Source organism: Syzygium oleosum, unplaced genomic scaffold (genome assembly GCF_021117445.2).
Source record: "Syzygium oleosum isolate NSW1041296 unplaced genomic scaffold, Sole_v2.1 Sole_v2.05, whole genome shotgun sequence".
NCBI classification, from domain to species: Eukaryota; Viridiplantae; Streptophyta; class Magnoliopsida; order Myrtales; family Myrtaceae; genus Syzygium; species Syzygium oleosum.
Genome location: NW_026607489.1, coordinates 11,798,021 through 11,825,102, shown reverse-complemented (window position 1 = coordinate 11,825,102; position 27,082 = coordinate 11,798,021). Strand labels below are relative to the sequence as shown.

Here is a 27,082-nt window from a genome sequence, read left to right as displayed (position 1 = left end):
ATGATAACCTTTAATTGGAAGGAATTCTGAACGGACACTTTGGTGCATTTGGTTAGTGTAGTACGATACAAAGTTCTTTTTAGCCAAAGCAATACAAAGATATAGGCCTCAAGATCATGCACTAGGCTGAAATTGAATTCGGTAACCATACTCAGCCCCTATAGGCTTTCAATGACCAGCGCATTTGGTTAGACTCCACAATAGGGTTTGATGAGGCTCTGAGCCTTGGTGCGACCATCGCCCCTGTCATAGAAACGCGGGAAATCAGGATGATTGAATGATTTGAAACTTTTGAGGGTGGTCTTGGTCGATAAACTCCTTGGGTATCTCTATTGTCCCTGTAGTATATAAGAAGACGCCAACCGCGTACCTCACCAACCCATCTTCTCACACGTCGACTTGATGGTGATACGCTTTGATCCTTTCGTTGCTCCATACCTAATAATCGATTCATCTTGTATAAGAGCAAATGCTTTAAAGAAAATTACGGACTTAAACTCGAGACATAATTTAACAGCTTTAGGGGTGGGAAGATCCATAAACTTGTTTTGATGCATGGATAACAATCGCATTACCAAGTTATTGACCGGTGCCACTCCATAATTAATAAAATCAATTTTCAAACACTGATTTTGTCTGTGGGGTTATCATTCTTTTAAAATCAAATCAATGCATGACCTTGCCCAGGAATGAATTAGCCAAACTTTCGAGAGCTGACATTTTTTTCTTATACAAGGGAACATGGAACAATTTCAAGAAGTTGGAGCAAGCAATTCCAAAGGAAATTAGCGTTGAGGTTTCCGATGCATGGTGCAAATAGGTAAAGGTGCATTAGTTACCAGCAATCCTAGAATTGCTTCTCGAAACGCTAAGTCTCTCAAAATCCTTTGTTATTGAAGGTGGTGTGAATAGTGGAATGATTACTATTAACGAGTTTATTGTGAGATTTTGTAAGATCACTGCCAATTATTTTAAAAACTTAAATTGTTAGAGGAATGCGGGATTTAATATTTAAGTATTTTATCATTTATAACCATTGCGTATTTATACTTTTTGTATGATCTTGTCAAGTATAGTTTCAAGAGAGATGACAACCATCCCACGTATCCTTAAAAAGGGTTGTTGACATATAAATCACATGTTTAAGGCAATCCCATTTTTTATATATCATGTCACCAGCTTTCGCCCGAAGAGGGACCAATTAAGACAAAACAGAATTTGGTTGTCCCACATGTGGGAAATGGCCACATGTGTCCAATTGTTGGAAAATGAACTGTGATTGTGAACATCTCAGGTGGAGGACGTCTAGTTTTGCACGAAACTAGACATATCCCAGAATTAAAGAAAAATCTGATCTCAACTAGTAAACTTGATCAAGAAGGTTTGGTAACAACCTTTGGATGCGGAGAGTGGAAGATAACCTCAGGGGCAAGAGTAGTAGCAAAGGGAAAACGTACAGGTACGCTTTACCTTCTCCAGGGAGACAATATCAGTGATATGGTTGCAACTACAGTGGCTACAGGTAATTTGTCTACTCTTTGGTATTATCGTTTGGGACATCTTGGTGAAAAGGGTGTAAAGCAGTTACACTCAATGAAGTTACTTCCAGGTTTGCAGAAAGTTGAATTAGATTTCTGTGAGAGTTGCATTTATGGAAAACAAAAGGCAGTCAGTTGTCAGTTGAATGAGCGACATAATAAAGGTAAAAAATTAGAGTTGGTTCATACGGATGTGTGGGGACTGGCTCAGGAACTCTCTTATGGTGGTAAGAGATATTTTGTCACATTCATTGATGATGCAACAAGGAAGACTTGGGTCTATGCTCTCAGAGAAAAATCAGAAGTATTCGGGATGTTCAAAATGTGGAAGGCCATGGTAGAAAAAGAGACAGGTTATCAAATTAAAGCTCTAAAATCTGATAATGGTGGTGAATACACGAGTAAGGAATTTGCAGAATACTTGAGCCAAGAAGGTATACACGGGTTGAAGACTGTTCCTAGAACTCCTCAAGAGAATGGTGTAGCTGAGAGGATGAATAGAACCATTCTGGAACGTGCGAGATGCATGAGGCTACATGCGGGTCTTCCGCTACACTTATGGGCTGCTACAGTTGATGCAGCTGTTTATCTGATTAATAGGAGTCCATCTAGTGCGCTTGATGGAGAAATACCGCAAGAGCATTGGTTAGGTAAAAAGATTGATTATTCATATTTAAAAGTTTTTGGTTGTATTGCATATGCTCTTATTGATAGGGAGGATAGGAAGAAGCTTGATGCTAAATCCCAGAAGTGCGTCTTTATTGGATATGGTAGCGATGAGTATGGCTATAGGCTTTGGGATTATGAAAATAACAAAGTCTTCCGCAGTCAGAATGTAGTATTGCATGAAGAAAAGATGTACAAGGATCATCAGATGGAGCATGAGAAGGCAGTAGAACCAGAATATGTTCAGCTGGACACAATACCTGTGAAAATAGTTCCAGCGAATCAAAATGTACCTGAAGGGGAGGTTCAAGATGAACCTATTATCAATGAACAGGGAGTTCAAGAGGAACGCGGTGATCCAGAACATACTGACGACCCTGAAGTACCTATCTTGAGGAGGTCTACACGAGTTAGAAAGCCAAAGGTAATTTTTGATCCATCAGCTAATATTGTTCTGAACCATGTCTTATATACAGATTCGGGAGAACCGGAGACTTATGATGAGGCATAGAAAGACACATCTCACATGTAGTGGGAGCGTGCTATGAAAGACGAGATGAGCTCGTTACTTCAGAACAAAACTTGGGAGTTAACAGAGTTGCCTGCAGGTAAAAAGGCTTTGTTAAATAAGTGGTTGTACAGGATAAAAAATGAAGCATATGGTAGTATCAGATACAAAGCGAGACTTGTGGTCAAGGGCTTTTCTCAAAAAGAAGGAATCGACTACTCCGAAATATTTTCACTAGTAGTAAAGATGACATCAATCAGAGTTTTGCTGAGTATAGTTGCAGTGGAGGATCTTCATCTCGAGCAATTGGATGTGAAAACGACGTTTTTGCATGGGGACCTAGATGAAGAGTTATACATGGCGCAACCTAAAGGTTTTGAGGTCAAAGGTAAAGAGCACATTGTATGTCGCTTGAAGAAAAGCTTGTGTGGCCTGAAGCAAGCTCCGCAGCAATGGTACTTAAAGTTTGATGGTTTCATGGAAGAAAAAGGTTTTGCACACTGTGAAGCTGAACATTGTGTTTATTTTTGCAAGTATAGCGATGGTGATATCGTATATCTCTCTTTATATGTGGATGATATGCTAGTGGCTAGTTCCAATATGAAGAAAATCGTAGAAGTGAAGAAGATGTTGGCATCGCAGTTTGCTATGAAAGACTTGGGAGAGGCCAAGAATATCTTAGGCATGAAAATCATCAGAGACAGGAAAAATAAGAAATTATGGTTGTCGCAAGAAGACTATGTGAAGAAGGTGTTAAAGAGATTTAACATGGATAAGGCAAAACCGGTTGCCACTCTTCTAGCGAGTCACTTCAAACTTTCTAAGGATATGTGTCAGAGTACTCAGGCTTTGAAAGATGAGATGGCGGCAATCCCATATGCATCAGCAGTGGGAAGTTTAATGTATGCCATGGTGAGCACGAGACCAGACATTGCACAGGCAGTGGGAGTTGTGAGTCGATATTTGCAGAACCCGGGCAAAGAGCATTAGAATGCAGTAAAATGGATATTGAGATATCTAGCAGGTACATCAAATTACTCTCTTTGTTATAGAGGGACATCTCTAGAGTTGCAGGGTTATGTGGATGCAGATTATTCGGGTGATCGAGATAGTGGTAAAAGTACCACTGGATATGTCTTTACAGTTGCAGGTACAGCAGTGAGTTGGGTATCTCAACTACAGAAAGTAGTGGCTCTATCGACGACAGAAGCAGAGTACGTGGCGATCACGGAAGCCTCCAAGGAAATCATGTGGTTACAAGATTACATGGAGGAGCTACATCGAAAGCAGCCAGTGAGCACACTATGGAGTGATAGTCAAAGTGCAGTACACTTAGCAAAGAATGCAGCTTATCACTCAAGAACTAGACATATCAAGAAGCGTTATCATTTCATCAGGTCAGCATTGAAAGATAATGAGTTAAAGTTACAGAAGATTGATGGCTTGAAGAATCCAGCTGATATGTTTACCAAGGTAGTAGACAGAGAGAAACTTATTCTCTGTACTACTACCATTGGTATTACTCCATGTTAATTGATGAGGAGTATCGCAGAGGCACAAGTTCAGGTTACTAGCTTTTGAAGTAGATGGATGCAAAGTTGCTTGGTGCATCAGGTGTATTTGTCTTCAAGTGGGAGATTGTTGGAGGATGAAGCCAAATATTGTTATTAAGGGCTTTTTTGTCTTTTCTATTAATTTTGCTTTTAGGTTAAAAGCTACGCTTTATATATAAGCTATTGATAGAAGTTAGCCGTCAAGTGCTGAGAAGAAAATAGAGAGAAAAGAAAAGAGAGAAGAAAAAAGTGAGTTTTTTTCTTTGTGAGTGTTCTCAATCTCTTTGTGCTCCGATCTTGAGAGAAGATCATAATTATATTCCTACTTTCTTCGAAGTCTAGTGGATTCACAGAGTGCCTCTACGCGGAGATGTAGCCCAGGTTTGGGTGAACTTCGATAACAAATTCTCTGGTGTGTTCTTTCGATTCTATTCTTTTATTATTATATTCTGCTAGTGAGGATCGTTTGTTTGGGTTATTTTTCTAGAATCGGTGCTCGATTCCCAACACTCCAAGCCCCTCACATTGTTCTGATACAGTATGGACAGGAAGGTCTTGTCCGTGTGGGCGGGCGGAAATGTGTCGCCCTCGTTCTCGCCGGGTTTCTTGTACTTCAAGAAACGCAGGAAGTATGTGGTGGACTCGGCGTGGGTGTCGCAGTATTCCCCCGCGCCGTAGCCTTCGAACACCATCCTCGTCACCACTTTCTCCAATTCAGCCATCGCCCTAGCGTAGGAATGAGCAGTTTTGCTGCGGCAAAACGGAATGTTATTTACTGATTGGGCGATTCATAAAAGGCTCGACATCGCTACTGCATCCACGAAGAAACTCCACTTACCTCAAAAGTATGAAGCGAAGCTCAAGTCAGTGGCCAAAATGTATGAGATATAAGGAGTTAAACTTATATTGTGCGCGTAAACGACGCAGGCGGTCCATCTGCAAACAAAATCTTTCGAAAAAAGATAAACCTACGATCGCGGGAATAAAGACGGCTTTACTGAGTTCATTGAACGTTGTGGGAGGAAAACCAAAGGAGAATACGTGAGCAAAGGGTGTACCAGAAGCGAGCATTCCTAGAGGGCCACATGAGAGTCATGAAGTTCTCACAAGCGTCGAGTTTCTCAGCACCATCAATGTTCAGACCTTCAAGCAAAGCAGTCCTGGGAACTTTGGCTATGTAACCATTCGAGTGCGCACTGTTGGGGTTTCGAACCTTGGTCTCGTGGGGGAGATCGAAGAGCTCCTTCGCGACGCCGAAGATTGCGTCGCGAAGCTCCCGAGGGAAACCCTCGTGCTCGGCGACGAAGCACCCGTGATGTTCAAGGGCCTGCACAATCTCATCACTGACTCTCACCCACGACTTGGTCCCGGGTTCCATACTTCACTCTGAGAAAACTATCACGGGAACTTTGGGGTCTGTTTAGTAACGTTTCTGTTTCTTTATTTTTCTGTTCTTTTGTTCCCCGGAACAGAAAAAGAACAGAAATCCGTTTAGTAAAAAAAATCTATTTTTTTGTTTCTGGAACAAAAAAGTGTTCCAGAAATAGATTTGGAACAGAAACAAGAAGCAAAAAAAATCTGCTTCTTGTTTCTGGAACAAGAAAAAAGAAACGATTTTTTTTCTAGAATTCTCCAAAAATAAGAAACAATCCATCGGCCGCAACCCGCCCACCGCCGCCTCTCGCCGTCCTTCGCCGCCACCTACTGCCCGCCTTCCGTAGCCGCCGCCCGCCGACCAACGCTCGCAGGCCGCCTCCCGCCCGCCTCTTGTCGTCGACCATTGTTCTCCGCCGCTCGACCCTTGTTGCCACCCGCCACCGGCCATCGTCCTCCACCACTGGCCGTCGTGCTCCATCGCCCGACGCCGGCCGCCACCAGATGCTGGCCGCCTCCCCCCGCCAACCACCCGACGCTGGCGATCACCCACCACCGGTCGCCGTCCTCCGCCGCTGCCGGCCACCCACCACCGATCGCCATCATCCGCCGCCGGTCACTGTGCTCCACGGCTCGACGCCGGCCACCACCCGGCGCTAGCTGCCCTCGGCCGCCGACCACCTCTCGCCTCTGGCCACCCGACGCCGGCGGTCACCCACCATCGGCTGCCATCCTTCGCCACCGGCCGCCGTGCTCCATCGACCGACGATGGCCACCCTTCGCCGCCAGCCACCTCCCACCGTCGCCCCCGCTGCCGTCACCGCCGCACGACGCCACCGTGCTCCGCCGCTGACCGCCGTGCTCCACTGCCTCCCACCGCCGGCCGCCATCCTCTGCCGCCGCCGACCACCTTCCTCCGTCCTTCGCCCTCCACCGCCACCTGCCGTCCTCCGCCGGTGGCCCAGAAGGGAGAAACTCGTCCATGGAATAGAAATGGATCATTCGCGCCCTAACGCATTTCTATTCTTTTTCTATTCCAGGAATAGAAATTTTGTGCAGTTACTAAACGCTATTTTTTGCTCAGAAACTGTTCCAAGAAATAGAAATAGAAAAAACTATTTCTGATCAACAATTGTTTCTGGGAACAGAAACGTTGCTATGCAGACCCTTGGACGCCATTTCTACTTTCTAGCTCCTCCGTCCACCTGGAATTCTTTGAGGGGGCGATGAATGGTTCGCTATCCTTTTATAGGGGAGCTGATGAAATGTTCTTGCTCACCAAACAACATTTTGTTATTTCATCGAGGCGAGTCTGTGAGCAAACCAACAAATAATGCCGGCGTAGTCTTAATGAAGTATCCGTGCATGGTCGCCAAGTGGCATCGGTCACCGAAACTGCTGTAATACTAATGCGATAATCCATCGGATGTTGCAATTTAATTCAACGCGAAATCATCAGAAAAAATAAATGACGAACAGTAATGGACATAAAAATTTGCGTGATTCAATTAATTAATTAGAACAGCAAAGTCGTCGCTCGCTCGTCTGAGTAAGTCTAAAATATTTCCCTTCACTGTGCATGCGACTTCACCTACTCTTGCGACTTCAACTTTACTGAAGAAATCCAATTATTATGGCTATTCACCCCGCCGTGTGGTCATGTGAAGACCCAGGGTTAAAACCCATCACACCTACTTTCACTATTACATACCGCTACTGTACTCTAGGGAGTAAAGAAACAGACAACCTACCCTTTTGTTGCTTTCTCTACTAACATCTTTTTGTACTCACAAGTAAAACGGATAGATATTATATAATAGGTAAAATACCATCCAAAATCTCAAATTATGTCATTTGTGATAAATTTATCTTGAATTTTTTTTATGACACGAAAAACCTCAAACTATGCCACCTGTGACAAATTTACCCTGAACTTTTTTTGTGACACGAAAAACCTTAAACTATGCCACTTGCGACACATTTACCCTACAATACTTAGGCCCATGGGCATTTTCGTCTTTTTTCTTTTTCTATTTTTTTTCCTTTTTTTTTCTTTTCTTCTCCGGCGAGGGCGATCCTCGCCAGATCCAGCGTTGGACGAAGGCTACCCTCATCAGATCTGGCGAGGGCGACCCTCGCCGGCGTCGGGCGACCCTCGCCGGCGTAGGGCAAGGGCTGCCCTCGCCCGAGAAGAAAAGAAAAAAAAAACAGAAAAAGGAAAAAGACAAAAATGCCCATGAGCCAAAGTATTGTGGGGTAAATATGTCACAAGTGGCATATTTTGAGGTTTTTCGTGTCACAAAAAAAAATTTAGGGTAAATTTGTCACAGGTGGCATAGTTTGAGGTTTTTTGTGTCACAAAAAAAAGTTCAGGGTAAATTTATCACAAGTGGCATAGTTTGGAGTTTTTAGTGGTATTTTCCCTATATAATAAGTGTACCTCTTCTTTTTATCTTTAGGGCCAAGAATTTTTTCTTTTTCTTTTTCTCTGTGTGGTTAAAACTTGAATATTTATCAAACCAGGTTGAGTTTTCATAAACAACTTCAACTTGAGATATAATTTAACAATTCTTTACTTTGATTCAATGTTTAAAGTTAAGCGATGGAGCTCATTATTCATGCTGCTCTCCCAATGCTTCCGACGGGCGCTCACTCTTTACAGACGCCAATTGAGCTCAAACAAAGTTTGAATTTCGCCAAAAGAACGGGTTTTGTCATAATGTCTATCGGGTTCTTAGCTATTGCAATCTTCTCCACAACAGTTAGACCCTTCGCTAAGATATCTCGGATAAAATAGTACCTGATATCGATATGCTTCGTTCACTCATGATAGATCATATTATATGCCAAAAATATAGCATCTTAGTCATCACAATGTGTATCATCAACACCTTTCTGATCCAACCCAAAGTCCGAGAGCAAACCACTTAGCCATATTGCCTCATTTACTATAAAGGTTATTGCCATGTACTCTGCCTCAGTCGAAGACAGGGTAACGTTGTCCTGTGATGGCGCTTTCCAACTAACTGATGTTGCGACCTTATCTCAAGGTGCTACCTAGGGATTTGGTTAATGGATTATTAAGCCTAAATTATATGTTATGCAATTTAATTATAACATTTTTATTTAGAGGTTAAATAATAATCCCTAATTTATCATGAATGGTTAGCCAAAAATTTAGATATCAACAATTGCACCACTCGCAAGTTTAAACACATACTCTACTAAAGACTTGCACTTATCTAAGTCACCGGTTTGATCCGAATCCACATGCCTAGTGGTCCCATTGCCATTATTGTCCCTACAAAACACCATACCCACCTTTGTTGTCCTCTTCAAATATCTAAAGATCCACTTCACAGCTTTCCAATGAGTTCTACCAAAACGTTTCACGTAACGGCTAACTACGTTCACAACTTGTGAAATGTCGGGCCCGGTATTTTCCATAACATACATAATACTACCCACTGTACTAAAATAAGGAACACGAGACATATGCTCCTCCTTCTCTTCAATCTGCAATAATAGCTTATCAGAAAGTTTAAAGTGCACACTAAAGGTGTAGTACTCACATACAACATATTAAATTATGCCACGATCTTCTTAGTATATTTCTTTGGAGATAGACGTAAAAAGTCATGCAACCTTATTACGCAAAATCTTCAAACCTAATATTTTTTTTGCAACACCTAAATCTTTCATCAATAATTCAGCATTTCACTACCTCTTCAACATATCAGTATTAAATATATTCTTAACTACTATCAATATATCATCAATATATAATAATAAATAAATCAAAAACTCATGCTACAGTCTCCTAAAATAAATAAAATTATTCATCTAACTTTTCGAATAGCCTTGCTAGTCAAGAAATCTATTCATTATGCGTGCGGCTTCCCCCACTCTTGCGGCTACAACTTTGCTGAAGAAACACACTCCACACGTGGCTACTTCACTTTGTGGTCATGTCAAGAGCTTAGGGAAAAAAACCTAACATGTCTCCTTTCTCTATCATGTACGGCTACTGTAGGGTCGGTTAAAGAAACAGAAAACCTAACCTGTTTCTTTTCAGGAAAAACACTATAAAAAATCCCAAACCATATCACGAATGATAAATTTATCCTTAACTTCTTTTTATGACACAAAAAATTTCAAACTATGTCACTTATGACACATTTACCTTACAATACTTTTACCCAATGACATTTTCATCTTTTCTTTTTTCTATTTTTTTCCTTCTCTTCCCCTCCGCCGTGGCCGGCGAAGAGAAGCCGGCAAGGGCGGCCCTCGCCGGCATTGGGGTCGGGTGAGGGCAGCCCTCACCCGACTCAGGCGAGGGCGACCCTCACTCGACACCGACGATGGTCGCCCTCGCTTCGCCGGCCACGGCGGCCCTCGCCGGCGTTGGGGTTGGGTAAGGGCAGCCCTCACCCGACTCAGGCGAGGGCGACCCTCACTCGACGCCGACGATGGTCGCCGGCGAGGGCCGCCCTTGCCGGCGAAGGGAAGAGAGAAGAAAGAAACAAAAAAGGAAAAAAGTCGAAAATGCCTTTGGACAAATGTATTGTTGGGTAAATATGTTACAAGTAGCATAGTTTGAGATTTTTCGTGTCACAAAAAAAAATTTAAGGTAAATTTATCATAAGTGGCATAATTTGAGATTTTTGATGGTATTTTTCTAAAATAAATAAAATTATTCATTTAATTTTTCGAATAGCCTTGCTAGTCAAGAAATCTATTCATTGTGCGCGCGGCTTCACCCACTCTTGCGACTACAACTTTGCTGAAGAAACACTCACTCACGGCTACTTCACTTTGTGGTCATGTCAAGAACTTAGGGAAAAAAACCTAACATATCTCCTTTCTCTATCATGTACGGCTACTGTAGGGTAGGTTAAAGAAACAGAAAACGTAACCTGTTTCTTTCTATTCTGAGTTCATTTTGCCCTCAAAAGTAAAAAGAAACGATATTATACAATAAGTGTGCCCCCTTTTTATCTTTAGTGGATGAGGACTTCCCATTGTTCTTTGTACTGTTAAAACTTGGATATTTATCCGATTAGATTAAGTTCCGTAAACAATTCAAACTTGAAATATAATTGATCAGAAACCGTCGAACATATCTCTGAAAACAAAACTAAAAGTGAATCCAAAATAACTCCTTATAGATTACATGATAAAGCCGTAGAACTAAAAGAAACTATGTCGTTGAAAGACATCGACAAATCATGTCTGTCATAAGCATGCATTCCTATAATGGACTCCGGTAGTGATCATTATCTTGTGATAGTTGCATCTCGTCATGTGATGGAGGTGGCGAACCATTTAAGCAATTACTTGGTTGTGTTGATGAGGCAAAGACATGTGTTTTGTCAGTTGTAAGTTGTAAGCAAATGGACTCCGGTTGTGATCGTTGTCTTGTGATAGTTGCATCTCGTCATGTGATGGAGGTGACGAACCATTTAAGCAATTACTTGGTTGTGTTGGTGAAGCAAAGACATGTGTCATGTCAGTAGTAAGTTGTAAGCAAATTATCAACAAGTCGATTAGATCAAAATTGGGTGGGTTGAATGTGAATCCAAGATTCATAAATGTGACTCGCACACACAGGTACAAATGAAACAAGCTCCGTCGATCACTGCTTCAACCAAACACTTAGTATCGCAGAAATCACACGCACGATGATTTCAATTTGTTCAAATTCTGCAAAGTCGAAACCGAAATCATGTCATCAATCCAAATCCATTTAGACCCATTTTTAGTTGATCTTTATTTCTTACAACTCATTTGAACACGTTCACAGATTGAAATGACCCATGTTACAAGCCAGCACAGCAAATGTAAGTAGAAAAATGGGTCCATTGACCCATTTTCCCGCCTATAGTTATATGGATAAGACTTGCATATATATAATTTCGAAATGGGCATGAACTTCTTAACTCCGTTGACCAAAAAAATCAATAATTATCGCATTGTGACACCGGCATTACCATTAGTTTATGTAGTTACATCCGCGTGTGACGACGAGACTCATTATTTAAGAAATTAGTCGCTTGTGTCAGCTATAAAAAGATCCATAAATCCGTTTCGATGTATGGGTATGAAGTTAATAAAACTATTTTTTAAATACTATTTTCTTATGTGGGTTTATTATACTTCAAATTCATATCAATGCGTGACGTTGCCATCGAATGAAATAGTCAACTCATGTCGAAAAGTTGAGAGCTGCTCCATGCCACCTTTTTATGTTCGAAATGATCCTGGTGGCTTGCTCTAATTGGTCCCTCTTTAGGTGAAGTATGGGGACATGAAATTATAGGAAATGGGATTTCCTTAAAGATATGATCTAAATGTTGATCCGGATCTGAAAAAAGACTCGAATTGCTAGTTCTTTATATGCGGGGGATCATTGTAATTTCTTCTTATAACTCTACTTGACAAGATAAGAAGTATAAATACGTATTATTATTGTTGAGATACTCGAGTGAATTGTGTTAGAGAAATCGCATATCAAAGAATTGATGTAGTGTAAACCAATTAATATATTTAAATTAGCTCATACCTCATTGACTTAAACTATGAAGGTTGACGGACTCAGATTTAAACTCTCTCTTGATGATCCCCCGGATGAAGGTATTAAAGCTTGTGGAGAAGATATCGAATTTCTACTGCGAGCTCCTAATAGTTATATCCTCCTTGATAGTAATCATGCGGGCAATTCTCACAACTTTCATTCACAATGGTTTTCCCCAACATTTGTTGCAAAAAATCAAAGATGATGTGATTGAAGATTTGAAACGTACTCATAGTACTATTGTTACATTGTTTTAGGTATTTGATCGAAAGTTCATCGATTTGGAAAGCCCAGTGGGCCAATTCGGAAGATGGAGAAAGGTGAGACATTTTCATCTGGACTAATTAGACCAAACCAGCCAGCAACATATAGAATGAATTCAAGACCCACGAGAAAAACCTAAATTTCAACGAGTTATTACACTGCGATATCATTTGTCTAGCGTTAGAGCTTGTTTTATTTTGCTTTAAAATCAAAATTTCAATTACGAAAAAGAATTGTTTTACAACTTATAAAAAATACCATACCAACTTCGAATACAAGTCAAGGGAAAATTGTCAAAAAGTCCTAAATATATTGTACGGTAACCATTCAATCATAAACCTTTCAATTATGCCAATTTAATCATAAATATTTTGACAATTTGCCAATTTAGTCCTAAATTTTTTTGATGATTTGCTAATTTAGTTCTAAACCTTTTGACGATTTGTCAATTTATTCATTCCCGCCAATTTTGGCCAAAAATCACTAACGTGGCGGTCTTATCGGCGTCTGCCATCCTACGTGGCATGAATGGCGCATAAAGTGGACAATTTTTATATTTTTATCTTTTTATCTTTTCTTTTCTTTTCTTTTTTCCCTTTTTCCCTTTGCCGCCCATTGCTGGGCTTTGTCGACGGGCGGCGGAGGTTGCCAACCTTAGGCAAGGGATGCCCGCCCCTAGGTTGACTCGACAGAGGGAAAAAAAGAAAAAAGAAAAGAATTCATAATATTTAAAAAAAATTGCAAAAAATTATCCACGTCAGTACCGGTTGTGCCATGTAAAATGACCGATTCTTACTAGACTGCCACGTCAGCGATTTCTAGCCAAAATTGGACAGAATAACTAAATTAGCAAATTGTTAAAATGTTTAGGATTAAATTAGCAAATCATCAAAATATTTAGAAATAAATTGTAGGCTATGACTAAATTGCACACTTGAAAGATTTATTATTGAATTGACCGCCGTACAATAGAATTAAGACTCTTTGGACAATTTTCCTTGGAAGTCTACTGTACAATAAAATTAAGATTTTTTGGACAATTTTTCTCGGAAGTCAATATGCAGATGTTTTGAAAATCTCAGGTCTTCTATATTAAATAAATGTTAAATTAAGACTTAAAAGAGCAGCAAGAAATAAAAAGAAAAAGAAAGGATATGTAAAATACCGATAAAAAGCTCTATTGGTGCTCTAGTAAGTCTACACATTAATCCCTATAATATCCGGTCAATACGTCACGTTGTGAGCGCGTTACATAAATAAAAAATTCATCATCCTTCGAGAAAAACATGGAAAGCAAGACGATTAGGGAAGAATTATTGATATCACGGTAGATGGAAAAATACGTAATTTAGTTTGTTTCATTATCGAGGGAGGTTTTAGTCAAATAAGCAACCCGATGGTATTGACGAAAGAGTTAAAGAGTCGTTTCTATGACCTTTGGCTACCAATTCTCTGGCTAATCAAACGTCTCAGCATGGCACGATTTTATCAGCTGAAATTTCTTTGACCCGCAAAATTAGGACAATCGTACATCTTTCTGGGCGAAATCATGAAAGCCATTCTAACAAGTTAAATCAGAAAATGACTTGAGCTGTCGCAATCTATCTAAATATATCATTGTTGGGACGCGTACAGCAGAAACCCAAACCTTTACTTGAGAAGATCTAGTCGAGTTAGCCGAAGTCTAAATCTGTCCACATAGTCGGTTGAACTTTTCATGGCAAAATTTGAGCCAACGAGTTATCGTTGATTATGTCTCGAGTTTTGATCAATAATTCGAATGAAAGTTCTAAGTTCGGGAAATGAGATAGGTTCGAAACAACTTAGGAGGTGTCCGTGGAGCGAGAAGACAAAGGAACGGGATTTCGGGGCCGAAAGCCCAAGTCTGCCCGCCCACAAGGGCCGATAGCCAAAACTTCCATCCAATGGCCGGGCCCCCGGCCAACATGTGGCCGGATTGCCGGCAAGCCCTCCGGGCACCCGACCACTCCTCTAGAAAACCAGCTTCGTACTGGTCATGCGGTCGGCTCTCACCCATTTATAACATCAATAAAATCGAAGAGAGTTCTAACTAATAAAACGAATCCCTGATGTCTTCACTAAGGATAACAATCCTTTTAGTCATTCTTTTCTGTGTTCATTTTCCTTCTACGTACCCGAATTTTGACAAAATACACTCGTGATTTTTTACTTTCTCGACATTATAATTTAGAAAAATAAAACATATATTGCCCTTATAAAGCACTTATATAAACCGTTGACTTGAGGATTATAGCTGCATATCCTCTCAAATCTAGATCATTTGATAAACTTTTTCTTACACCGATAATACATGCTATAATTACTTCTAAGTTTTTCCGGCACCACGCCGCCCTAAAGATCTAAGCATTCTTTACCTTTTTTTATTAGAATTCCATCTAATTTTCCATACTTGGCGTCACCCCATGTTGACCAAGTAAAGAAAATTATGGCCCCAGGTCTCGGCACAAGTTCCGTCCATCCCCACATAATGATGAAATGCAATGCTCTAGAAAGATCAAATTGGAGAATAAGTTGGGTCCAAGAAAGGTCGTTCGATTCCCACTAGACTCACTTTTCCAAAAAGTGGCTTGCTTATAGTCAAGACAAAATAAGCCAAGAAGAATAAGTTACAGATCTCCGACACTAAAGTCTCGGACAAAATCGAATGTCGTAATAAATGACCTCAACATATTGGGAATTGATCAATTGACCCCGCTGAAATTTCATTGTGGGATAGATAAAGTCGATGCAACGACTATACGATGATGGTTTCACATGAAGAAGCTGATGATAATTTTGTACCTGAAAATACACTATTGAACTTTTCGTGCGAGCTTTATTTTTATTTGACGAGAGAATTCATCTTAGATAAGGTAAATACATTTTGATCTAATTAAAATTCGCCTGGAAAGCATTCGAGAGAATCGATATCAATATGGATTGGGCTATAAGTTTGCATACATGATAAAAGACCTTGCAAATACACAGTCATTTCTCATTACGTATCATTATGGGGCGGTTTGACTATAAGAAAAGCTGGTATCATTATGCAACAAGCATGCCTTAAGTAACCGGTCTCTCAAATGAGTGTCCCCTGACCCTGTATACCTTTATTTACAAAAGGAAAAAAATTACACCTAGTTTTGACTCTCGGCCTTAATGGGATCGAGAAATTTTTTAGCACAGTAATATACCGTACATTGTTGTCATCCGACAGTTGAGACTTGTCCACTAATCAATTCTTTTGTCAATTAGCATCAGTTAATGGCCGACGGTCGATGGTGTACAGTCCGGCACTTTTGCTATAAGAAAGATTCAGACTATTCTTCCTCGCTAAAAATGAAAATAACATATGTACAAGGTTGTTCCAGATTGGTGGTCTCAGTTTCCAAAACTAGCGTGGCCTGAGTAAGAGTGAATAAGGGAAGGCCGATTTAGACGAAATTGTTCCTCGATGCTGTGAAATGAGCAAGGCTCATGTGATCCGGTTAGGGTTCTTACTTTATCTTGCTTACGATAGTTCATGTTTAGAACGAGCACATATAATATTGATCATATGCTGCCGACCAATTTGTTTAATCCAGCCTTCTAGATTCGGGCCAGAAAAAAGTAATCCAATCTTCTAGATGGTGTTGGGATATCTTTTTCTTTATTACAAACCAGCTGAGTTAAGATTTGATTGCCAAGACCAAAAGTTTGAGGATAAAATTGCACGTTAAAGTTGGCGGTTTACGCATAAGCATGATTGATACATGAACTATATTGTGATTACCATCTCATATATCTAAGCCAATGATGTTCGTCATGAAAAATACACAGGTGAAACATGTTGTGTGAATTCTTCCTTTGGCGAGAAAGTCTAAGGCAGGTGCAGTGAATTAATCTCAAAAGACTTTTCAGTGAACACATGACAAAGATTCAATCTATATGAATCAACCTATGCATATAAATCACATGTATGACTCAAAAGTCCTTGTAGATGTATAATATCATTAGATGGAGCAAGAGAATCAAATCTCTTATTGAAAAGAAACTGTTAAATAATTTCTTGAGTTTAAGCCGTTTACGGAATTTAATCCGATTGAACAAATATTCAAGTTTGATCGCACAATGAAATTTAAGAGTTAGATTCAAATTTACTGCACGTTGGATGAATAAAAGGAAAGATGGAAACCACAAGACAAAATAAAGGCTTGCATATATGTATTTATTTTATGAGGTAAAAAGGTAATTGTTTGTCACAAAAAGAGACAGGAGCAAGGGTTTCTCTTATATTCCCTTCTCCTCGTGAAGCCACCAGTGGACTCCAAGAACGCAGCCACACAATGAGCTCTTGATGTAGCCGCACGAACAGAGAACGAAAGGGAAGAAGACGTATGGAGTTCTCCTTTCTTTGGCCGTGCATGCGTGTTTTGGAGATAGTGATTGGTGCTGTGAATTTTATATCTAATTAAATTGTATATTTGTAAACACTTTGTATTTGTGTTTAATCTAGGTGTGAGAAATACTCGAGCATGTGAGTGAGCGATTGAATTTCCGATTATTAGTGGATTATTTGCTGTTGGCTTTCTCCATGAATGTAGGTACCGACATTTAGATCGAAATACGAAACACGTAAATCTTTGATATGTTACTCGTTTCTTTTTTTGTTTCTCTCACATTGATTTAATTGAAAGATCTGGTTAGCGCTTCCGTGTTCAATTTCAACTGAAACAATGGAAGCTCCAATAATTTCGTAACGTGGGTGGATTACATCGTAAGAAAATTTGGACCCGATTTGGTGCAAGAACCTTGCCTTAAAAAACCTCTACATCAATCACCTTTGACTTTTTTATGCCTCTTTATTTCACAAAACAGAACAAAGAAGACCGAGAGACTGCAGTCTCGTCAGTCTCATCTTATTTCACACTAAGAGGCGTATGCTCTATTCCTTCTAAATTAATCATGAGCGCTAATTGGCCCGAACTCCGCAGTAGGTCTTGATGAGGCTCTCGGCCTTGATGCGGTTGTCACTAGAGTCATAGTAGCAGAGGAAATCGATGTGATTGAAGGGCTTGTATTGCCGAGGGTGTGCTTCATCGATGAACTCCTCGGGGGTCTCGATCATCCCTGAGACGTACGAGAATGTCCCGAGAGAGTATCTCACTTGACTCTCTTCTCTAACCGCCACTCGGTGGTAACAAGCCTTGATCCTTCCATTGCTCCATGCCTGATCAAGAATGAACCACACAAATTTAGAAATAATCTTAATGAGCTTGCGCGAACTAGTGCTAAGAAGAATTTTCACGAGCAAATAAATGAGTGACTCACCACACATGCATCACCGGCCATGACCATGAAAGTCGAAGCGGAGGGCTCGAAAGTGAACCACTCACCGTCTTTCGTCCTCACTTCCAAGCCCCTAATGTTGTTCTGGTGCAAGTAGGATAAGAAGCTCTTGTCGGTATGAGCGATCGGGTTCACGCTGGCGTCAAGGTCTGCCGGCTTCTTGTACTTCAAGAATCGTAGGAGGTACGTGCAGGATTCGATATAAGGGTAATAGCATTTCTCGACACCGTAGCTCTCGCAGACCATCTTGAACACTACTTTCTCTATCTCAGCTATGAACTTGCCATAGTCATGAACAGTTTTGCTGCAGCCAAACAAAAAAAAAGATAAGTTAAATTAGTGAAGTCAAACTTAGTGCACCAACTTTTATTTTTGTTTATTTTTTCTCGATATCCTAAAACTTAAAGTTGAGATGCTAAAAGCTTATTGGGAAGTCCAACTCTGGTCATATTTTGTAAAACAAACATGTTTGTCTTGCGAGATCATTTAATAAAGCAAGAACTTTTGTTAGGTTTACTACCAAGGCATATAAAAGTTGGCATATAAACTAAATAACACGGTTCGATAATAGCTTGTTTATATAGAAAACATGAACAATCATTACAATTTATCCCATATAACAAAAGAGTGATGTTGATTAAGAGTAGTGTTGCGGATGGCAAACGAGCACTCGGAACCTCTATTACGAGAGTCTGACACACAAATATTGTAAATCAATGCCAGCATATAGAGCTAGTTTATACAAAAAAGGAAAAAGATTAGTACCGGAAGTGATCATTCCCAGAGGGCCACATGAGAGAGGTGAACTTTTCGCACACTTCAAGCTTCTCAGCGCCATCGATGTTCATGCCCTCGAGGAGAGGAGTGCCGGGGACTTTGGGGATATAGCCATGGGATGGCTTGAGGTTGGTGTTCTTGATCTTGTTTTCATGGGGGAGGTCGAAGAGATCCTCGGTGACGCTAAAGACGGAGTCATGAAGGCCAAGAGGGAGATTGGGGTGATCAACGATGAAGCACCCATGATCCTCAAGAGCCTGCACGATCACTTTGCAAGCTTTTTCCCACGAACTTGTCCCCGGTTTCATGCACTCTTCGGAGAACACGATCACTGGGATCTGGGACGCCATTTTTGTTCCTACGATCTCTCTTAGCTCTATATCGCTCAGAGCACACACCAAGAGCAAGAGTGTTTTTAAGCTGGTCTCTTGATCGGGTGCTCTTTGCTTGATGAATTGCTAGAGCGCGCTTGTGCTTTTTATAGGCAACTGAGAGAATTTTTTAATGTTCTTTTGGTCCAAACTAAGGGCCAGAGGGGCGAAGAAAAAGACACAAAAAAATAAAAATAAAAAAGCTGTCCACGTTAGAGGACGATGTCTAGTGGAGAAACCGTCTAGTGAATTCTGTATATGTACTAAATGGGAAAATTACCAAAAAAGTCATAAATTTATTGCAATTGTATCAATTCAGTCCTAAACCATTTGTAATTGTGCCAATTCAGTCCATACGGCCATTTTTGGCCGGCCGGCGCTGATGTGGACGCCGACCGATGCTGACGTGGAAATTTTTTTAAATTTTTTAAATATATTTTCGAATTTTTTTAAAGTTTTTTTACTTTTTTTCTCTCTTTCTTTTTCTTTTTCCTATCTTCTTCCCTGGTCATCAGACCGACGACCGACGACCGACGACCGACCAGAGGTTGAGGCCAACAAGTTGGACAAGGCTGGCCCTCGCCGGCACTGGCAAGGGCGAGCCTTGCCCACGGACGGCGAGGTCTCGCCAGATCCACCCTCACCGTCGCTGGGAGAGGTCGAGCGAGACCTCGCCCTCGCCAATTCCGGCGAGGGCCAGTCTCGCCCATGGCCGGCGAGGTGGACTCGCCGGCCTCAGCCTCTGGCCAGTCCCCGGACCGGCAACCGGGGAAGAAGATAGGAAAAAAAAGAAAGAAAGAGATAAAAAAATAAAAAAACATTAAAAAATATTTAAAAATTGCCATGTCAGCACCGGTTGGCCAAAAGTGGCCGGATGGACTGAATTGACACAATTGCAAAAGATTTAGGACTAAATTGACAAAAAAAAGGGTTGGGATTAAATTGGCACAATTACAATAGGTGTAGGACTTTTTTGGTAATTTTCCCTGTACTAAACTGTATCTAGAGCGTTAGATCTAATGAGATCCACATGAAACATATAAAGGAGGTCACGTCACCAAATATGATCTCGCGTCTAATTCTCGTCTTTCACTCACAGTAATCTCGGAGGTCAAGCCCATGACCCTATGGATGAAGCTTTAGAAGACACACCTAGGCAAGGCGGCTTAACTGCGTACATCTATTATGACAAGAAGTCTGACCAAAAAATTTTGAATACATGATACAAATATTAGTAACGGTAAACGAAACCACTTCATTCAAAAGTTGGCATGATATAAGTAATACTCCACATTTACAGCTTGGACTCATTTGCCGAATCAATCAATTACATATGGAAAAAAATGCGAGGACGTACAAGAAAAGTTTTCTTAGAAAACATAAGTTTTTAGATGATCTATATATTTTGAGTTCATGTGAATCCCAGGTGGGCCAAAAAGCGAGACAGGTACAAAACGCAAGTACTCTAGAAGAGAAAATAATTACGCAGCTCATCGGTCTCGATGGTGGGGGAACTTCCCGTCAGTAAGCAGCTCCGATGGCTTGACCTCGTGGGGTCAAACCTGGACGTCTCTTATAGGAACAAAAAGTCCGTACTTAGGTCTAATTCCAAGACCATCTTTGCGTAGCATAATTGATCACCTTAACTGGGAAACTTACCCTAGATGTGAATATTATGGTGTTTTATCTCTTGACGAAATCAATAATAATAAGAGTTAGCAAAGTTGACTCATAAGTTAAAGTTAGAAAATGGTACGAAAATCTCTAGACGAACGATGATTATGCTTGCAATGAGTGTTTATCTGTTTCATTTGTCATAGTTTACTCCTGCATAAGGAGGAAAGGGAACTTTCGCATAAGCTCAGTGCAGTCTTTTTTGACAGCCCTACCTTTGTTTTGGCCGTCCGAATGGCTAAGATGATTGCTTGATTAGTGATGCTTGATACATCAACAGAATAAGGTGATAAACTGTAAGTAAATATTTTGCTGAAAAAATGTCCCAAATGATATTTACGAAAGAACGTATAAAGTGCCGATTTACTATATTGCCAGACGTTTACATGCGCATTGTGTGAATTGTCATAAAATATTATCAAAATAGTGCATGAAAAATTTTAACCTAAGTACAACATTTATTTTATATATCACAATCATAAAAGGTACACATAATTAAATTACCAAAGTTCAAAGCAATTCATTATTACAACTACAAAGGTTTCCAAAACATATTATGCTATTATATTTCACAAATATACACTATCTCTAAAATACATATAAAGCGACAGAAACTTTTGTATACTAACTAACAAAATAAAAACTTTGAATTATGTTAAATTATAAAATAATTCCAGAATACAAATGAAGAACAATTAAAGAGTAAAACAATGGAGAGAGAGGAGAGGGAGGGAGGAAAATTAAGCGAAATGGCAAGAAATGGCATCAAAGCTCTATAATTATCCCATTTGCAATATGTTTTCATATTATATAGATTAGTTCCATCATTTGTTTATAAATGTTATGAAATAATTTTACACCCTTAGTTGAAACATTACTTAATACGTATTCATGTACACGGTAATAGCTTGAATTGTGTCTTAAGCCTGCACATGCCCAGAGACTAACCTTGATAATAATGGATTTGGCTAACTTATGAATACACGTCACGTGTCATCCGGGCACCAGACGGGTTAATGTCTGTATTCAGACGTGCTTTTGAAGAAACGTGTTACTTGGGTAAGCATTTCAAGTCATCGACTCTCGACATATGATTTCCCAACAAGACCTCCACTTTAAGTTCACCAGCGATCATTGGCGAAACCACTATAAAAAAAAAAACTCTAACAACTATTGGCTCGTTAAGGTGGTTCGACCACCCGTTAATACCATTACCATTTATCACGGCGAGCAACCACTTGTAAAGTTATTGGAATCGTCAGTTGTCAATGTTTGTGAGTAACATGTATTTGTCGTTAGTATCCACTAGTCACATGTGCAGGGTTCCACTGTTGCTAAAAACGCAGCGGAATCTATAAATCGAAATCCTAGATAGGATCCATGCGTATATTGAAATCTAAACAGAAGTTCGACACGTACCTTTTGCAGATCGAAGGTAAATTGACAATCGATTGTGTCTGAATTAGCGCCCCAAGTGTTGCGCCTCTACCGGTATCCACACACACGAACGGAAGTCTCCAACGATCCAAATGCTAGCTAAAGATCTTGGACTTCTTTTTCCTGATTGCCTTTGATCTTCGAGACTCTCTCAAAGATCTCTGAACAGAGAACGATTCTCTTCGTATTCTCTCTTGGAGGCGTTTTTTTCTCACTTAGGATTTTTCGTTACCCACACGCTATATATATATCCTCATTATCTACGCGAATTAAAAGAAGTGGGGCCGGGCGATTTGGGCCTGCCAAACTGTCCACCTTCAATCGTACGTTTAATCGTTATCTCATAACGTGAACGACCGCGTAGATAAGTTGAATAGGAGAATAAATTAAAATCTACTTCTTATTTTAAGTAAATCCCGGTGCACAGAAAATATTAATTCAGTTCGCTATTGTGCGACCCTGTAGGTTCACTAAACATTAGCAGTGTGCTCAAAACCCTTTTTGGCCCACAAGTCATAAGCGGTCTCTAGCAAGACATTATGACTACCTAAGTATAGTGAAGGTCAGTTTTCCGACATAACCTAATCCACAATTAATATTAGAGTATCAGCCTTGATTGATTGCTAGGGCAGATCACTAACAGCATGTGTCACAAATGTTTGTCAGCCACGTGAAGTTGTCATGATGTTGTTAGTTGCATGTAATGCTTTCCTTCCATGTCTGGCTATATAAGGAAATGCTTACAATCGTTTGAAGCAAGAGGTTCAGAGAGAACTCATCTAGATAAAAAGCAGTGTGCATAATCATGAGTGGCTGAACATAAGCAGCACCGACACTGACACCGATACTGACACGCGACACGACACGACATGCCGACATATGATTTCTAAAAAAATAGAGAATTCCGACACGTTAAGACACGTTGTATATTAAATGTATATTTTTACATATACATGATAAATTATCATTTTTATGCTTATTTCAATCAAATTAATTTGATTCAAATCTACAAATAAATAAATAATAAAAAAAAGAGTGTCAGTGTACGACACGACACATAGGCCCCCGGAGAGTGTCCGTGCTTCCTAGCCGCTAAACACTTCCTTCATCCTTCAAAATCCTATAGATATCAAAGATCTTAGAATGGTATGATAGCACAGTCTTGATTACTTCCTGGTAATATGCCCTGCACTCGGCTCTATGAGCGTCTTGTGCATAAAAAACCTGAGGCCAGAGAGTCTTATGCCCTAAATAAGTTTGGTATAGGTCCATCTCGAGGTGGGAGCATCGACAAATTTCTCAGGACCAGACTGTACATCAACAAATCGGAATCTCATTTTATCCATTCTGTATATATAAAAATTCTCTCGAGAATAAGAACAATTATCAAACCTTGATAGATGTTAAAGTGTTACATTGATGTCATTAACACCAACCGATTAATTTCGCTGGCTAGTTCATCTTAGGTCCTTGACTAAAATCATAAAAAACTGTTCTGAAAAAAATTTGGACATAAATTAACTTTTAAATGTCACAATTGCAGTGATATAAATTACTCGGAATTTTCGCGTGGCACTTGGTGTAAAAAAGCTCCGAAAGATTCTGTGCTTCTGCATGCTGAATTAATTTACTGTTGGTGTTACCTAACATTTTTTTTCGGTCGAACTGCCTAACATTGACTAAGAAAGAAATTAACATTCCAAGTTCCCACGTGGTGTGCTTGGCTTAATAAATATATGATTGCAGGAGTTCCACGTGAAATACATTAACACCGATTCGCAAATTAAATATACAAAAGAATAAGGTTATATCCCCTTTTGTCGGATTTTGAAAAATCGTAGGGTAGACGAAGCCGGCAATGATCGAATGTTGTGATAAATAACCTTAAAATATTGGGAGTTTCTCGCTTAAACCCACTGAAATTTCCTTATACATAGATAAAGGCTGTCCAGGTTAGGACACAGCTGTCTATTGGAGAAATACTACCAGTGAATTTAGCACATGTAGTCCGACCCAAAAAAAAATAAATACGAGAGGTCACGTTATGACACACCGTCGTGAATTAAAATCTCGGCTTTCACTCATAATAATTTCAGAGGTCACGTCCATCAGCGCATCACCGTTTAGGTGAAGCTTTAGAGAACACACCCAATGAGGCGGCTTAATTAACGTGCATATTTCGCAAAACGTCTTACCAAAAGTTTGGATACCATAATAAAAAGAACACCAATAGTAAGGGACAAATCACTTCATTCAAAAGCTGGCATGATTTGAATACCGCTTACTTATTGCTTGGACTCATTTGCCTAATCAATCTGCTACAGATGATAGAATACGTACGTACAAGAAAACATAAGTTTCTACATAATCTATCTCGATATACACAAGCATTTTCAGTAATTTCATATTAACCAGTCACGTTAATTAAAGTGAAATGAAAGTTTTTTGAATTTGTATAATATATGTCGGTTGTGTAAATATTATTTACTTAGGATGAATAAATGCGTAAGTTCGATGGGTGTTGCTTTAAAAATTAATTTCTAAAAAATGCGCTCGTAATTCATGTAGATCAGCTGGTATAAGTAGTCCTACAAAGGCTCTATAAGTGATAAAAGTCACGAGTATTCTTATAGGTTCATGTGAAACCTACGTAGGCTCAAAAGGAAGTACTCAAGTCAGAAGAAACGACAATTGAGCAACTTTATCGGTCTCAATGGTGGGAAAACTTCCAGTCAAATAAGCAAACTCCGATGGTTAAACCACGTAGGATCAAACCTGAATGTCGTCATCGTTTTCTGATCGACGTCTGCTATAGGAACGAAAGGCACATACTTAGGTCCAAGTCCAAGACTTTCTTCACATGGCATTGTTGATCACCTTAACTGGGAAACTCACCACTTCGTGAATGCCATGGCATTTTGGGTCTATTACAAAATCGATGATGATAAGAGTTATGCAAATTTACTTCGTAAATTAAGTTATAAAGTGATTCGAAAATCTCAAAGCGAATAGTGATTAAGCACAAGACCAATCTTTGTCGCGCCACTTGATTTGTAGATCAGTTTTGTGTGAACCAATCTTTATATCATTGGGACTCCTCCTTAAGTTTGTCATATTGGAGAGATCAAGGGTGGAATCACTATCCAAAAATTTTCAATAACCTTTGGCTCGTAAAGGTGGTTCAACCACCCTTCAACGCCATCGCCATTTGTCATGGCATGCAGCCACTTGTCATGTCATTTTGTCATTTATCATGATTGGATCACCACCTATCAACCAACACCCGACGGCTAAGATCGTTTCCATCAATAAATAGATACTTAACGGCTAATGTAAGTTTTTCAGACCCAATTCTTGTACACTTTAATCTGTTCTCCTTCTTCTTGTTAACTTAAGCATCGAAAATCTGGAAGCGCGAACCCATATACGTTGGTATAGGCCCATCTCGAGGTGAGAGCATCGACAAATTCCTTGAGATCGGATTGTACATCAACAAATCATACGCTCATTAAACAAACATGTACGATATACAGTTTTTATGAACACGATTCATTTTATCCATTCTATCAGTACAAAAATCCTCTCAAGAATAACAACAATTATTAAAACCCCGGTAGACATTATATTGTCACATTGATGTCACCAACACCAACGGATTAATTTCGGAACAAAAATTCACTTTGAACTGTCACAATTACGGGGAGAAATTCTTTTCATCTCAGAGATTGTCAATTTATCGTATCCCTCGGAATTTCCGTGTGGCACATGGTGCAGGAAAGCTCCAAGAAAATTCGTTGCTTCCGCATGCCGAATTAATTACCTGTTGGAGTTGCCTAACATTGACTAAGGAAGAGATCATCACTCCATGTTCCCACACATGGTGTGATGGCTCTGGAAACGTATTAGATAGCAGGGAGATCAACCGTACTGAAGGGCTTGAATTGTCGCGGGTTTGTCGGAAAGTTTTTACCCGGCATCTTCGCGGGCGCTTTTGCTATCAGAAAGATGCAGAGTATCCTTTGCTTTTGCTGCATAATTGATTATTCTCTATTGTTGCAACGTATTATTCAGCCAAGGAAGAAATTATTGTCCCGGCTCCCGACGTGCACGCGCAACATCACATGATGAAAATGCTGTAGAACTTCATTACGTTATATTTATCATATACCACCGACCAATTTGAATAATCTAGCCTTTTAGAGTCAGGCCAGAACAAAAAAAATCCAATCTTCTAGAATAGTGTTGGCATATCTTTTACTTTTTAACAAGCCGGCTAAAGCTAAGATGTGGTTGCCAAAAGGTGCACGTTAAAGTTGGCTCATGCATAGACATAATGGATACATGGACTATATATGATGACAATCTTGTATGTCTAAGCTGATGATATTTGTCATGAAAGATTTGTTGATTGTTTGTTTGTAAAACAAACAAAATAGTACTTTTCCTTGTCTCACATAAGAAAGTTTTGATTGTGTGGGCCACTATATTAGTGTGGATGTCTTCTAACTTGTTCAATTGAAGACGATGGGCTGTGCCTAGATCACACAATACCCGTGTGCGGGTGCGCGAATAATTTGGCGCACTTAGCACTTAGCACTTAGCGCACTAATCCTCGTTTATTATTATTTTTATTTATTAAATTTCGAATTTATTATTATAAAATAACGATTTTATCCTATTGAAACAATGCGACTGTTCACAATAGAGTTGTAGTTATTTTTTTATTAATTAATTTCGAAATTTATTATTTTGCCTAACGGTTATTAGGCGTTGTTACAACCTTTGGAAGAATTGTGTCCCTTCGGACATAACTACTTCGCCTTTGGAAGATTACGTCTTTTCGAACATAACTCTTGCATCTTTGAAAGGTTGTATTTGTTCAAAGATCTTTATTTCAGAATTTATAAAAATCGGAATAATAAAAAATAAAAAATATTTTTTATTTTATTTTATTAGTATTTTAATCCGAATTTTATTATGTCTTTTGAGAAGTC

The 27,082-nt window shown here is 39.7% G+C and overlaps 2 protein-coding genes across 2 annotated transcripts; both read right to left on the bottom strand.

Moving 5' to 3' along the window:
* Positions 1–4,717: 4,717 nt before the first annotated feature.
* Positions 4,718–6,938, bottom strand: LOC115678498 (deoxypodophyllotoxin synthase-like). Its single transcript, XM_030601898.2, has 3 exons — positions 6,806–6,938; positions 5,324–5,672; positions 4,718–5,015 (listed from the first exon to the last, which is right to left on the bottom strand). Exons 2-3 carry the CDS (start codon positions 5,641–5,643, stop codon positions 4,718–4,720), a joined length of 618 nt encoding a protein of 205 aa, XP_030457758.1. The 5' UTR covers positions 5,644–5,672; positions 6,806–6,938.
* Positions 6,939–17,197: 10,259 nt separating this feature from the next.
* LOC115678282 (probable 2-oxoglutarate-dependent dioxygenase AOP1) lies at positions 17,198–19,046 on the bottom strand. Its single transcript, XM_030601628.2, has 3 exons — positions 18,595–19,046; positions 17,812–18,133; positions 17,198–17,710 (listed from the first exon to the last, which is right to left on the bottom strand). Exons 1-3 carry the CDS (start codon positions 18,954–18,956, stop codon positions 17,453–17,455), a joined length of 942 nt encoding a protein of 313 aa, XP_030457488.1. The 5' UTR covers positions 18,957–19,046; the 3' UTR covers positions 17,198–17,452.
* Positions 19,047–27,082: the final 8,036 nt, after the last annotated feature.